At 31.7% G+C, this 15,623-nt stretch overlaps 3 protein-coding genes across 3 annotated transcripts; 1 reads left to right on the top strand and 2 right to left on the bottom strand.

Moving 5' to 3' along the window:
* Positions 1 to 655: 655 nt before the first annotated feature.
* On the bottom strand, positions 656 to 1,350 carry LOC123914622 (the record flags this gene model as incomplete). The annotated part of the gene is made up of 1 exon (XM_045965818.1): positions 656 to 1,350. A coding segment is annotated over one exon (498 nt), but the record flags the coding sequence as incomplete, so codon positions are not given.
* A 6,843-nt stretch (positions 1,351 to 8,193) lies between these two features.
* Positions 8,194 to 11,513, bottom strand: LOC123913831 (7-deoxyloganetin glucosyltransferase-like). The gene is made up of 2 exons (XM_045964705.1): positions 10,747 to 11,513; positions 8,194 to 9,217 (listed from the first exon to the last, which is right to left on the bottom strand). The coding sequence occupies exons 1-2, from the start codon at positions 11,267 to 11,269 to the stop codon at positions 8,277 to 8,279; spliced, it is 1,464 nt and encodes a 487-aa protein (XP_045820661.1). The 5' UTR covers positions 11,270 to 11,513; the 3' UTR covers positions 8,194 to 8,276.
* Positions 11,175 to 15,543, top strand: LOC123913833 (metacaspase-1-like). Its single transcript, XM_045964710.1, has 6 exons — positions 11,175 to 11,304; positions 11,587 to 13,254; positions 13,416 to 13,746; positions 13,832 to 13,949; positions 14,116 to 14,310; positions 14,746 to 15,543. The coding sequence occupies exons 2-6, from the start codon at positions 12,816 to 12,818 to the stop codon at positions 14,803 to 14,805; spliced, it is 1,143 nt and encodes a 380-aa protein (XP_045820666.1). The 5' UTR covers positions 11,175 to 11,304; positions 11,587 to 12,815; the 3' UTR covers positions 14,806 to 15,543.
* The last annotated feature ends 80 nt before the right edge of the window (positions 15,544 to 15,623 follow it).

The following is a 15,623-nucleotide window of genomic DNA, read 5'->3' as shown; positions in this document are numbered from 1 at the left end:
CAAAGTTAAAAAGTAATATTTCATCGGTCTCAAATTATAAAAAAAGACAAAAATTAAGTTTATTAAAAAAAATTAAAAGTTGATAATTCAGACTATCACTACTAGAAAAATTCTAATTAGTGAGGGAAGTATTCCGTCACTAAACACTAAATTTCCGTCACAAAGCAATTTAATGACGGAATTTGTTGCGGCCCTAAATCCGTAAACAATTTCAACGTCGCAAATTATTAGCGAGGGAATTTCAATTCTGTCACAAACTGGTACGGAATATATCCGCTACTAAAGTTAAATTCCGTCACTAAATTACAAACATGACCAATTTTATTTCCGTCACTGATTAATGAGGGAATCATGGACCAATTTTTCCGTCACTGATTAATGAGGGAATCTTAGACCAATTTTATTTCCATCACTGATTAATGAGGGAATATTTTCTAATTGTGAGTGATTCATTATATCACAAATTTGTGACTGAATACATTTCCATCACTGATATTGCATTTGTGAGGTTTATGTTTCCCTCACTAATTATGAAGGAAACTGCTATGTTAAATTTATGGTTAATATAGCAAACTTCTTGCCTAATTTCATTAATGATATAACAATTGCATTTACTATATTAAATAAATAAAATTAAAATCATCAATACACAATATTTAATAAGAAATACTTTTTAAATTGTGTTCATAAGTATTTATACACAATCACCAAAATACATGGAAGCCATAACTAATATAACATTGTTCTTGAAACTAATACTACTAACATTGTTTTTTTATCAAAAAAGCATTGTTCTTGAAATTAAGTGTATACGACCAAACACTCAAAACAACCATAACTAAAATATATGTATCAAGTAGTGGGTGGTGGAGGCGGAGGTGGATCCGAACGTGGAGGTAGATGACTCAAAGAAAACTTCTCCATAAATTGAAATAATTGCTCCCTAAGCAAACACGAATCTTCCTGGGATTGATGAATCAACTCCTCATGAGTCTTCAATTTCTCTTTAAGAGTCATATTTTCAGTAGACAAATCAGAAATTATAGTCCTCATGTGTTGATATTCAGATGATGAGATACCGTCATAAGTGGAAGATCTAGATCGCTTGTACCTCTCTGCTTCTGGACCCAAACCATATATGCGTCCCTTCTTGTCCACTCCTCCAACAACACCCAAGAAGATGATGTCGTCAGCTTGTTGAATGGAAACATCATCCCCTAGTGGCTCCTGTGAGTCTCTCTCAACAATCCTTTTTTCATACTCATTCTGAAAATTAGAATATGTGAAGTGAGCCCAACTGATTTCAATTAAAGAATCATTGCAGATAACAATCCAAAAATATTGACAGTGGCATATTAATTTTTAAAGGAAACAGAACACTGTCAATTTCTTGTGATATCGACCATTTGGATAGATACTTGCATATATATTCAAACAGATAAGATTGGCAGAACATGGAAAACTGCTTTAAAAGAAGGAGGAACCCTACTAGCTAAATATGAACCAAAAGAAATCCATTTTATTAATGAAAACATAATTCTGAAGCTAAAATAATAACAACAGAATCAGCTGCCAAAGTAATCTAAAATAATAATCAACAGAATCAGCAATACATTGTAATGTCCATTGAATCACATGTTTATAGATTTTGCTTCGTGTTGTTGGTTTTGCGAAACGATTCAGAGAGAGGTTTGCGAAACGATGGTGGTTTTGCGATTGTGAAACGATGGTGTTTTTTTGATGATGGAGTTTTTCAATTGTGAAACGATGGTGGTTTTGCGATTTTGAGAGAGAGTTTTGCGAAAGGATTCTGCGATTCTGAGAGAGTTTTGCGAATCATGGTGGAGAGAAAGGGTTTGCGATTCTGAGAAAGGGTTTGCGAAATGTTTTGATGGAGAAAGGGTTTAATAAAATATATGTATTTTAAATAATTAAAAAATGATTTGTTTGTGATGGAAAAAATCCCTCACAAACTTTGTAATTCAAATTGTTTAATAAAATTAACATCCATCACTTGAGAAAGAATAAACCATGGTACAAATTTTCCACCTTTATGACGGATTCTGTGACGGGATATTTATGAGGGAAAAAAATTGTCACAAATTCCGTCACTAACATTAAGAAATTTGATTTAAAAAAAAAACATGACTTTCCATCACTAAAAATAAAAATTCCGTGGCAATTTGTGAGGGATTTGTTTCCCTCCCTAAATTACCTCACTAATTCGCGAATTTCTAGTAGTGTATGTTCTTTCGTGTTTTTTTTGAAATAAATTTTATAAGAAAATGTAAAAACAATTTTCAATTGTCACTGTTTATTAAGAAAAGTGCAGTGAAAGAAAATTAATTGTAATGTAAAAATAATTTTTAAAAAGAAAAATATTAATTTCTTCTCTTATAATTTAGAACAAAAAGAAATTAAATTTTTTTTCTTTATAATTTGAGTTGAGATGGAGGAAATATTAAAAAATTAGAAATTGAAAGTAGTCGAGGATAGGATAGGCTCAAAGTGAAATCAATTATTTAGGACTCATTTGACTTTCAATTTGGTTACTACTATGCATTGGAAAAGGATTGAAATCAAAGTCTTAATTAAATAAGGAATATGTCATACCGATCCATAAAGATTTTTTTAAATAGACAACGTCAAGTTTTTTTTTTTTTTTTTTTTTTCCTAGAGCGTATTTAGCAAAAATAAAAATTAGATTTTAAAATTATATGTAGATATAAAGTTAGATTTTTTTTTTAAAAGTTAGATTTTAAAATTTATGAAAGTTTATACTCTTTCTGTTCCAAAATAAATTACTTAGTTGATCACGATCACTAATATCTTTATTGTCTATTGGTAAAAATTATAAAAACCTAATATTTTGGAAATAATTTAACGAAACAAATATACATAGGGCTCGTTTGATGCGCAGGATATGATAATAATAGAATATGATATAAAACTGGATAAAGATAGGATATGATAATGACGGAATATGATAATAACAGTTATCATCAGTTATCCTATCATGTGTTTGGTGCACACATAATAACAAACATGATGAATACATACTTGTTCATAATAATTTTTTAAGATGTATTACCTATTTAAATGATAAAATTACCCTTGTAAAATAATTGTTATTTTTTAAAATTATTTTGTAATACTTTGAATTTTATAAATAAAAAATATAAATAAGTAATCAAATAAATTTATATAATTTTAAATAAAAATCATGAGAAAATAATCAAGTTTCATTTTTTATATGAATCATGATCAAATAAATAACTCAAATATACATGTTAGATAATCTAAATAAATATATGATATATCTCATATTTTACAATTGCAAAAGAATTATATTTAAGTTGTTATAAAATTTAAATTAATATCCCTATTTTACAATTTTTTTAATAATTATTCTACTTTAAAATATTTGTAATTTTTGTAGATTTTTTATTTTTTTAGATTATACAAAATTTAAATTAATATTTTTGTGGAATTTTTATTTTTTTAGATTATAATAATTTATATAAACATCACTTTAAAAATTATTTATTTTATTATTAATTTACTATAAAATTATTTTATTATTTATATTTTATTAATTTTCATTTTTTTTATTTTAAAATATATTTTATAGAATAAAACAGTAAAATATTTTGTTATCCTATCATGCTGGTAACTCAGCTTAAATTCAGGATAAAAATTTTAACTATAGAGACAAGATAAGATAAACTTCAGAATTAACTTATTATATCCTGATGTTTCACCAAACACAGTATTGAGACATGATATGATAAAATTATCCTATTCTGTTTCTTATCCTGTGCACCAAACTGGATTTATTTGAATAGGATGGAGTTGGAGTTATGATAGTGTGTCCTTGTTAATGGTATTGTTTTTATTTAGTGCTATAGTTGTTCTACAATTTTTTTGTACTCTTTTTCGTTATAATCATAGTTGAGCATTTATAATATATATTTGTTGATTAAAAAGAGTTAGACCCCAAACTTGTCATTTTTTAGCATAGATAAATTAAACTATTCTGGTTTTGCAAAACCTAATTTGTCCTAACATATTAAATTCCCATCCTATTCTGGGCCAATCTTTTTGTAAATTTAATTTAATTCAAAGTTTATAAAAAATCGTATTCGAGATCTCAGTTGAATGCATCACATAAGTAGATGTGGACCTAAACTAATAAAAAATATAATGTAATATGCTATAGAGGATGACAAGGGCCATTGATGATTACAGATTATTATGTTTAAAGAAAAAGAAAAAGCAATATCTGATGAACGTATGTGATTTTTTAGATGCATAGTTTTTTATTTATTATTATTTTATTTAATTTTTAAATAATTTAGTGATTAAAATTTAAATTCTTGAAATAAATTATTGATGAACTCTGAGTTCGAAACCTTAGTTTTCATATATTGTAATATCTATATATCAATTAAGTTATGTTTACGAGGACAAAAAGTCTCAAAATATCATTCATAAAATAAATATTAATTCTTTTTCTTGTCATTATTTGAAATGATTAAAATAAGACAAATGTTAACAAATGATTCCCGAACACTAGATAAAAAATTAAATGTATTTATTTTTAAAGTTGTGTAATCAACTAGGCATGACAATTAGACTCAAACCCACCCACACCCTTCCGAAATTTAGCGGGAAAAAATCAATCTAACTTGGTGCATAACCGAATACGGGAAAATTAAACCCGAATTTAAATACGGGGTGGGGATGGTATGTGCTTACATTTCTTATTTATTTTAAAATTGTTGCATTATTTATTTTTGTTTCGTTCTTTATCGATCTTTACATTTACTCTAACTAACGACACAGATTTGATGATGTAACAACATCTTGCTGTAACAGATCTGCACCGTCCGATCTGAAATCGACGGTTCAGATTATTTTAATGTATAAAATTGTATATGAAAGATATACCATCCGATCATAAACAAACGACCCATATTTATTATAACAGGAAACTGTGTTAAAAGTTATCCGTAGGAAATCCAGGTCCCTAACTAACTAACCATGCAGGGTACTCTAATAACTTATGACTGTAATTTTATTATTTTTTGTGTGTTCTGGATTGTTTTATTAATTATAAACATGATTAAACTAATTAGGCATGCATTTGTCGCAACAAACTTAATTGTGACACTCAAACAACACATTAATTACAGTTTGATAATAATGCAAAGTATAATATTGTTTGAACCTTATCTTTGATATGTTTGTATTGATTTTGTTCTTTTTTGGTTAGGTGTATTGACTTTGTTCTTAATATGTGGAAAAACAACATCTTTCGGCTGCTTGCTGGTGCATATGCTTATCAACATTCATTATTCATTTTAGTGGAAAAAACTAAGGATGCGTTTTATCTTTTAAAAAATAAGGACGGGACAGAACAACTTCAGTTCTACTATGTTTAATTTTAAAATTGTTTTTGACACGGGACAAATTGCGGGGCAAGGGACATGACAAAAACTGAAATGTGTGTCTTCCACTGAACCACAGACAACTTTTTATCCTCAATACAAGTTGTGTGTGTGTTTGTGTGTATGTGTGTGTGAAAGATGACTACTTATTCACCTAGCACAGTGGCAATGACATAGTCTACATTCTTCTTTATATGGGTGATATCATTCTCATCGCATCCTTCAACACTCTACGTTAGTCTATCATGTCTAAACTGAGTTTTGAATTCGCTATTAAAGATTTGGGTTCTCTTAGTTACTTTCTAGGTATCTCGGTTACCAGACACTCCGGTGGTATGTTTCTTTCTCAACATAAATATGCTGAAAAAATCATTGAGAGAGCTTCCATGTCCTCCTGCAAATCGGTTTCAACTGTTGTGGATACAAAAGCGAAACTCAGTGAAACCTCAGGCAACCCATATCATGATCCCTCTAAATATAGACGTCTCGTTGGTGCTTTGCAATACCTTACTTTCACAAGACCTGATATCTCTTACGTCGTTCAGCAGGTATGTCTTTTTATGCACGATCCAAAAACACAACGCATGACTATCTTGAAGCGAATCATTCGGCACATCAAAGGTACCATCACTCACGACTTAAATCTCTCTCCCTCCTCAGTTGACAAACTCACCACATATACTAATGCTGACTGGGGAGGATGTTCGGACACCCGCAGGTCCACGTCCGATTATTGTATTTATCTTGGAGATCATTTAGTTTAATGACAATGGTGGGATGAGTAGCTTAACTGGTTAAGCTAGTTGACTTAAGAGTTAAAGAGTTTGAGGTTCAGATTTCAAGTCATGACAAGGAGAAAACTAACATAACAGTGTACTCCCTCCTCCGATCACTATTATATATAAGCAAAAAAAATGCGGTAAGTTACTTTTATTTTACACATTCAAATTTTAAAATTTGGTTGTGCAAAATTTACTTTTTTGCATTATGCATTAACAAATGCTATAGTTATTGTTTCCTGTGGATGGAGAAACATTGATAGAAGGAAGAAATGTGAGAGTTATTGCCCGGAGAAACGTGAAAGACACAATGAACCTTATTGAAGATAACATATGAAACTCATTAAATTAGCCGCATTAAAGAAAATGCTATTCTTTTCATCCCAAAATAATTGTCAAAATTTGACCATGTGCACTATTTATATAAGCTACTTTGACCATATTTTTTACTAATGTATAAAGATAAATATTAGCATATGAAATCTTGTTAGATATCAAAATATCATTTTTTCATAATTTTTAATTATACACAATAAAAGATATTCATGATCAAAATTGTGCTATGGTAAAATGTGACAATTATTTTTAGATGGAGGGAGTATCTTCAATGCTGACTCTTGACTACAAAATTATGCAAAATATATGGTGAATAATTTTAGTATTTGACTCTTCATATATTTACATGCCTTTTGCATATTTTTGTAAAGTTTTACACATCCGAAATTTTTAAATCTGTATATAGAAAATTCTTGAAATTTTATTGTCACAAGAGGAGTTTGAACCATATATAGAAGATGTTCAAATTCTAAAATCTGGACATAAAATTTATTCTTTTTCGTCAGTATTTTAAAATCCATAAGGAGTAAATTTTACAATAAAAATAAAATTGGGGGTGAGAAAATAATTTCATTCAAAAGAACCATGTATATTTTTTTTTCTTGAAAAGAACCATGTATATTGGGCTAACTTTAAACGAGAGTTTAACTGCCCAACCCAGAACTTGGTTTAGACCCCCCAGAGAAGCAGAGATAACGTGGTTGTATAATTGCACGAGTTCTTCTTTTCGTGTCCCCGAGTCTTTCAAGTGTCCTCCAGCTTTTTAATTTTATCTCCCTCGCAATGTAGGATGTGAGTCTGTAAATAGCAAAAACTAAGAAGAAAAAAAAAATAGTTCGCATTCCAGAAAAAATAATACAGGATTACTATTCACTATCTCGTAAAGATAGTTCAGTTGATAACTACTGAAAATATTATTGGTGGAGTTAGGATTTGAATCCCAGATTTCCCACTTCATAATTTCTAACTATTAATGATCTTATTGATGCAAGTGCACACATGTAAATAGAACAATTGATTTTTATTAATTAAAATTAGGCATGGCAATAAAACCCATACCCGCGAGTACCCACCCAAACCATACCGCTTTGACGGGGAAAACCCGAGTTGACTGATTTTGGGTTCGGGTTTTCCCCGATTTCAAAAGATGGGTTTGGAGCGGGTAATGAGTACATTGATATCCACCCCGAACCCATCCCCGAACCCGCCTCGCTTATACTAAAAATTAGATTTCACCTCTTTTAAATTAGAAACGCTTAAACAATCTCTTAAATTACGTTCGTATATTTATTTTTTATTTTAATTTGAGTATTAAACAAACCATTTTCTCTATTTTTTTTCTTTATTTAAAAAAATATTGTTGAGAGAAAATAATTTTGGACATTTAACTTCTTTTTTTAATAAAAAAATACTAAAATATAATCTAAATTCATGTAAAAAGAGGCGTAACGGGGATACCCGAAACCCGATGGGATACCCGATCCCCGTTGGGTATGGGTTTGGGGTTATCATCTTTATCCCCGCTCGAATTTGGGATGGGTTTGGGGAAACCCGAACTTTATGGGTTTGGGTTTGGGGATGGCAAAACCCGTCCCCGCCCCGCCCCATTGCCATGCCTAATTAAAATGATATTGTCATTTTACAATGCAATTGATATTATTGACATTTTTTGACAAAAATTAAACACATGATTCAACTTTAACCAAGTGACTTATTGACCAAACTTCAATTGCAAAACCAAACTATTATAGTTATCATAAGAAGACCCTCCAATTGATGTAGCAGCCTCAGCCTTATGCTTCCAATCAACACACTTTTTCTTCATTTCTTTCCCTTTCTCACCCCCCATAAGCTCCTTCACTAGCCCTTCAACTTGTTCTCTATTAACATCACTCTCAATTTCTATTCCCACCCCCCATCTATTACATGCATAAAAACAATTTGTTTGTTGCTCGGCAAAAAAAGGCCAACAAGCCATTGGGACACCCTCACAAATACTTTCCAACGTTGAGTTCCATCCGCAATGTGTTAAGAATCCTCCGATAGATGAATGACCTAGAACCTTCTCTTGTGGCGACCACCCCAATATTAATCCTCTATTTTCAATTTCTTGAACAAATTCATCATTTGATATCACCTCATCCCCACAATCCACAAGATTAGGTCTAATAATCCATAAAAAATTGTAGTTACTATTAGCTAATCCCCATGCAAATTCTTTTAATTGGTTTTTAGTCATAATCACTAAGCTTCCAAAATTCACATAAACCACTGAACCTTTCTCCATTTTATCTAACCATTTTATGCAATTAACATCTTCCTTCCATAAATTAAAATCAATGGACTCCAATTGATTATTTGAATTTGATGAATTTTTTTTATGTAGCAATGATAATGGACCAATAGGGTAGAGGTTAGGGAATTTGATTTTGATTGCATCTAATACCTCTGATTCTAATTCTTCAAAGGTGTTAAGAATTATCCCTTTTGATTTTATTGCATTGCTCACTGATTCTTTGTTATAATTGAACATTGTATCATTAGAATTTGTAGTCCTAAAGAAAGTGGGAAGGTCTTTTAGTTTAACACCTTTCATTGCTGGTATCCAATCAACTTCAGTTTCAAGATATCCATCACATAAATTCTTCTCATCTAACAATTGATTTGTATAGAAGTGAGGGGGACAAATGATAATGCCTAAAGATAATAAATTTGTCATAAAATTTGAAATCTAATTCTTGATTTTGTATAACAATCATAACCCATGCATTTTTTAAATCATTCCCAACCAAAAAGACCACTTTTAAATGTAATTCAAATGACAACAAAATATCAAAATTTAAAAGTAATTTGCTCAAATAGAGCAGTCTCTACTTCAGATTCATCGAAAGAAAGACTAATAACTTCAAGAATACCAGCTTCATCGTATAGATCTCATTTCATCTCCACCATATCCTACATTTGTGTTGCTCTCATTATAAGTCTTACTCGAGAAAAAAATCGAAAAAAGAAAACACGTCTTTTATGTTTGGTGTACCAGGCGAGCGTACCAAGCGTGTACCGTGCACGTACCCCGCATGAAAAAAATAAATAGAAAAGGGTACAGTTTTGGTGCGTACCATACACGTACCAGTATTTGGTACTGGTATTCTCCACCAAATGGAGGTAACCCATGAACTTGATGTCTTATAGTTTTGGTTGAATATGTAGCGTTTCATCTATTGTGGTCTTGGTATTAGATCAACTATATGATGTAAGAACTCTAACTCATTAACTATGCATAGAAAGACTCTTTATAAGAGAGGTGACCTATAGAGCATTTTGACATGTTACTACTCTCGAACTCCCCAAACTCCCCAATAGATGTTAATAAGAATCTATGAAGCATGAATGCTCCACGGATTAGGCGTGTCTCGTGTCAGACACGTGTCAGTGTCCGACATAGACACGACACAGACATTTATGATTACATTGAATTTTTTCATTTTTTAAAAATTTATTATCGATGTCGACGTGTCAGTAACCATGTTATATCCGGTATTCATGTTTGTCCCTACTTCATAAGGATGGATGTAAAAGTTGAAAGACAAAAATCTAAAAGTGGGGTAAGACAATCTTATCTATAGACAGATTCCTTGCATTTAGAAAAAATAAATTGACTACTAATCTTAGACTAGTCAACTTACATTACATCTTCACTAAACTATTTTATGTTCTTCTTATCCGAATTACTCCCCCGTCTCAAAATAATTGTTACATTTTACCACTGCACACTTGTCGATGCACAATTTGATTGTGAATATCTTTTGTTGTGTATTATTAAAATTTATGAAAAATTGATATTTTGATAGTACTCGTCGAGACAAATCTAACAAGATCACATATGTTAATATTTATCTTTATACATTAGTAAAAAATATGGTCAAAGTAGCTTATATGAATAGTGCACACGGTCAAATTGTGACAATTATTTTAAGACGGATGGAGTAGGAGGTAAAAATTATGCATATAAATTTTAATGTAACAAGTAGGAAATACCAGAGTTTCTTTTGTCGTCCTACTATTTCTCAATCACCATCCATTATTTAGGTAGTTGATGAATAATAATAGGGCACACTAAAAATTCGTAGGACGACAAGAGAAACTTCCTGAGAATATTATTTAGAGATCAGATGATATACCTTTAAGTGGAAAATATCCTCTTTTGACAAGCTCTTCAAAGTTAAGATACCCCAACATACCACAACCACTAGGAGTATACAACATGAACTCAGGAATATTAAATTCTTGAGCAACTTTCAAAGTAAAATTCATCACACCATCAGAAACTATGCAAGTAACTGGTGGCACATCTTCATTTTCTGAAGAAACAAGCTTTGCTATAAGATTTCTAAATGAAACCAACCCACCAAATGGCATTGCTATGCACAAATCTGGTAGGTCCATTATTCCTCTTTGATTCTCTGCTGGCAATCCATCAGATATGGTCTCAAATCTAAAATCTGGAAGACCCTTTAAGGAATTTGAGCCATTGGATTTCATCAATCGGTCAAAATTGAATTTTGTGTGGACAAAGGTTATGTAGAAGCCACTATGATGAAGGAGTTTTGCTAGTTTTAGCATTGGATTTATGTGACCTTGTGCTGGGAGAGGAATACAAACTACATGGTGTTTCTTCTTTGGTGGATCCATTTCATTATTCATGGCCTCAAACTCAATTGGATGTATACAAATTCATGGTTGTAGATATACATATTTTTATACATAATTAATTGAGTAGTACTTTTGTTTTATTTGTTTAACTTTAGTAGGAGGTGATTTATACCTGACTAGAATAATTTTGAATTGGTTTTTATATACTGAAAGAAAAGGACAGATCAAAAAATACAAAATAGATGATATAAGCAATGCAGGCATTGAATATATAAATAACTAATAACATGTTAATGCCTGAATGTCAATGGGATGGGTTGATTTTTTCTTGTTACATAAATTATATAATTTTGAGGTATTTTTCACAGAATAGTTTTTCGGTTGGATCGAGGTCCACTTCTGGAAGTAGAGGTGCAATTCGGTAGCCAGGACATGAGACTCAACCTCTCGAGAACGGTAACAGGCAGTCGTAGCACACACACTTCCTAGTAAACCAAGCCTAAGCAGCTCAGCCATTGAAGCGACCTCTAAGCCAAAGAGAGAGTCTATGGCGCTACACGCTGATATTCAATTTGACATTGTTTGAGAGTACTTATGAAATTAACTTATGTCATATTCATAAGTTGTTTTCAGTTTATTCTTATAGGTTTTTTAAGTTAGTTTGTAAAAAAAAAACTTATAGCAAATATAAAATTAAGCATATCACTCTTACATTTTATTCAATTATACTTCAACTTACTATCTTAATCATTTCACCCTTATATATCTTATGCTTGGGGGTTGTGTACCGTCATAAAATATTTGTTAGACCTCGGGCTAGGGTCAAAGGACTTGGATCTCATGTTGGCCTAGTTATAGCCATCAAAGAGTATTCGGCCCATGATCTATATACTCGGTCCATCCTCCGATTATTAAAAAAAAAAAATTATAAAAGGAGGACGGACCAAAGAGAAAAAGAAGGCCGGTTCATCTACATTTCATACAAAACACCCGACTTTGAGCATGCCACATTGCCGGCAGAGGTCACAAAAGTTCCACGCCAGAATAGATTTCTATTTTGGGAAGCTTCTAATATTTTTTAATCCAAGGAATGCAGCCAAGTAGAAACACAGGCTGCTTAAGAATCTTTTAATAAAAGAAAATAAATCACATTTTAAGCAACTATAGAATCTGGTTCTTGCTTTAAATTGTGAGGAATACCAAACAGAAGCATATCTTTACTTGGACACAAATGAGACATATTCTGATTTTCCACTCATTTTCAGTTTCTCCATCTCTTCAATTATAGTCCTTGATTTACTAATATGGGCCCCCTTGTGTTTGATAATCTACTATACCTATGACCTATTGAAAGCAATGTTTTTAAAATCAGACTGAAGATCGAACCGGTGATACCTGTGGTGGATCATGGTTCGATCGATTCAACCTAAATATCACAAATAAATAAAAGTAAGAAATGAAAACCAAGTACAATTCTGAAAGCTTGAAGCCTAGTCTGAAATTTTCTATGCTTTTCATTTCACTGTGTCTATGTACCAACAAATCTGCATTGTATATATCTTGAAGCTTCTTGTATGCTTAGCCTACACTGCAAACAATGGAAGCTACATCCAAATACAGAAGATACAAAAAGTGTGATTTATCTCCCACAAACATTTGCAGTTCTCATCAACATAGTCGAGAAACAAAAGCATCATGCAAAGGTTGCTGTAGTTTTTTATGTAATGTTTGTAATTCAACTTCAAGGGAAAACTGCTTGGTTGGTTCAGTGAAGAAAATTGGAACCAAATTGTTCAAACTTGACAATTCAAACAAGAATGGAAATTTGCTTGGTTGGTCGTCGTCATCATCATCTCCTTCGGTGTTCTTTCCCTCACCTTTGCCTAGAAGATATAACAAGCGTGCGGTTCTCTGTGGAGTTTCCTATGCAAAAAGGAAATTCAGGCTTAAGGGAACCATTAATGATACCATTAACATGAAGGAGCTTCTGGTTAAGACTTTTAAGTTTCCAATTGAGTGCATAAGAGTCCTCACAGGTATGACTATAAAATGTATCTTAGACTATCATAATTGAGTAAACTGTTATTTTTGTTCTTGAACGTGTCAAACGCTATCACTATAGTCTCTTATCTTGGAATGCATCGTCTTCTATTAGTCAGTTTAGTCCATCAACATGTTTATCCTCCACATTGTGCAGAACAAGAGCAGAATGCCAACTTAATACCAACAAAACACAACATAATGGAGTCCTTAAGATGGCTTGTGAAGGACTGTGAGGCAGGTGACTCGTTAGTCTTTTACTTTTCAGGACACGGTTTGCAACAGCCAGATTTTAAGGAAGATGAAATTGATGGATTTGATGAGACTCTTTGTCCTGTTGATTTCATAAAAGAAGGAATGATTCAAGATAATGACTTAAATTCTACCATTGTTTGGCCACTCAAAAAAGGTGTCATACTTCATGCTATTGTTGATGCTTGTCATAGTGGAACAATTCTTGATCTTTTACATGTCTATAACTATGAAAGGTAAATGTCATTTTCATGGTAGATTGTACAATGATTTGACTTAATTTAATTTCCATCTTCTATGTGATTAATTTTGTGGTTGCAGAGGCATTTGGGAGGATAACAAGCCACCTTCTAAAGAACCTATGAGAAAACATACAAGTGGTGGATTGGCTATTTGTCTCAGTGCTTGTGAGGATAGCCAAATGGCTACTGATAGTGCGGTAAGTACTGTCATTTCTGATTGTAGGTGTGTCTGGTTTCTAGCATGACACTGACATATGTGATCGCATTCAATTAATTTATTACATGTATCAACGTGTCAGTGTCATGTATGCTTCATATATGTATTCACATTATGGCTAGGTTTTGACTAACCGATATACGTAGGTTTTTGGTGGAAAGGGAATGAATGGTGTTTTGACTTATCTTTTGACAAAAACAATTAGAGAAAACCCAAATGGAATTACTTATAGGGGTCTACTGGCAAAGATGCATGATGAAATTAAAAAGATTAACAGAAGAAGCAGATCATGCAATAATCGCATCTTGCACCATATCTTCCACAGTAAAATAATTGCACAGGTTTGATTCCATCACTACCTATTTTCCATGCTTATTTATTAAAGTTTTGTGTTTATACCATGTGCTCTAATGTTATATACTACTAGTACCTTACTTTAAGAGTGGAATTCTTTCCACAAATCAAAGCTTTTTGACTTACTATAAAATATATGTGACAATTAATCTTTGGAATTCAAAGTTTGAGTAATGTTGTATGGATTTGATTCTTTCAACTTATAATTAAGACCCTTCATTATTTTTCTCATGCATATATTCTTTTCAAACTATAGTTGAGGACTATTAGCAGGAACAATTCTTGCAAAGTTATATCATATGTTACCTACCTCCTTGCGACTGTGCATGAAGCAAATATCTCATACCATTTAATTAATGATATTTTTTTGTATATAATTTGTTTATATAGGATTTCATGATGAAACTGAATGCATATTGCAGGATCCTCTTTTATCATCATCTGAGAAATTTGATGTTTCTACAAGAGTATTCGCGTTGTAATCATGAGGATACAATACAAGTTAACTGCAATTCACGAGGTCTTCAACTGCATATTCCCGCGGTTTTTACATTTTTTCTTAATTAAGAATGGGACAGACAGAATTTGTAGTATTTCTTTTTATAAATCTGAATCAATGTTTGTATTCAAATTCAATTCAACTGTAGCATCAATAATTGTGAAGTTGTACAGACACGACATTTCATTTGAATCCAAATTTCACTAATTTTCCAAATCAAGAGACAAAAGAGGAACAACCACCGTTGGAGATGCTTACTATACAAAACTCGAGACAGTACTCGCATTATTGTCTATGCACTTGCAAGTTAATATTGCAACAAACAATTTCGTGCAACTTGTAACACATCAGGGCATTTCAAGTTCATAAGAATAAGCAGTTATCGTGAAGCAGATTTAGAGACAAACCTTGTAATACACTCTTTCACATCTGGTGCTATTGAGCTCGTTGCTTGGATAACATAGTGGATAACGAGTCCGACCAATCTATGACCGACTTTTATATCATCTTCTAATTATTCAATTCTATAAAACTGTAAGATGAGAATGGTTCATTTTTTCTAGATTCTTTTCAGGTCTTATCTCTAATTGATTGTGAGACTTGAATTTTTTCCAATAAGTTGAACCATACATTCTATATGTAAATGTCAAGTCTTAAAATACATTACATAAATATGTAAGCTAAATGTACCCAAAAAAATGTATGCTAAATTCCTTGGGATCCTTATTCTTGATTCTTTCATCTCACCAATAATTGTACATAGACAAAAACAAATAAGTCAAGATATTCACTCTCCACTAG

Source organism: Trifolium pratense, linkage group LG3, assembly GCF_020283565.1.
Source record: "Trifolium pratense cultivar HEN17-A07 linkage group LG3, ARS_RC_1.1, whole genome shotgun sequence".
Classification (NCBI taxonomy): domain Eukaryota; kingdom Viridiplantae; phylum Streptophyta; class Magnoliopsida; order Fabales; family Fabaceae; genus Trifolium; species Trifolium pratense.
The sequence above is the reverse complement of the archived record's forward strand: the minus strand, read 5'-3'. Positions and strand labels throughout refer to the sequence as shown.

Coding starts and splice junctions, on each gene's coding strand:
- LOC123913831 (XM_045964705.1), bottom strand. CDS start 11,269: ATGAATAATGAAATGGATCCACCAAAGAAGAAACACCATGTAGTTTGT. Junction 9,218..10,746: donor AGGATATTTTCCACTTAAAG/GTATATCATCTG, acceptor ATCAATTGTTAG/ATGAGAAGAATTTATGTGAT.
- LOC123913833 (XM_045964710.1), top strand. CDS start 12,816: ATGGAAGCTACATCCAAATACAGAAGATACAAAAAGTGTGATTTATCT. Junction 13,255..13,415: donor GTGCATAAGAGTCCTCACAG/GTATGACTATAA, acceptor CACATTGTGCAG/AACAAGAGCAGAATGCCAAC. Junction 13,747..13,831: donor CATGTCTATAACTATGAAAG/GTAAATGTCATT, acceptor TTGTGGTTGCAG/AGGCATTTGGGAGGATAACA.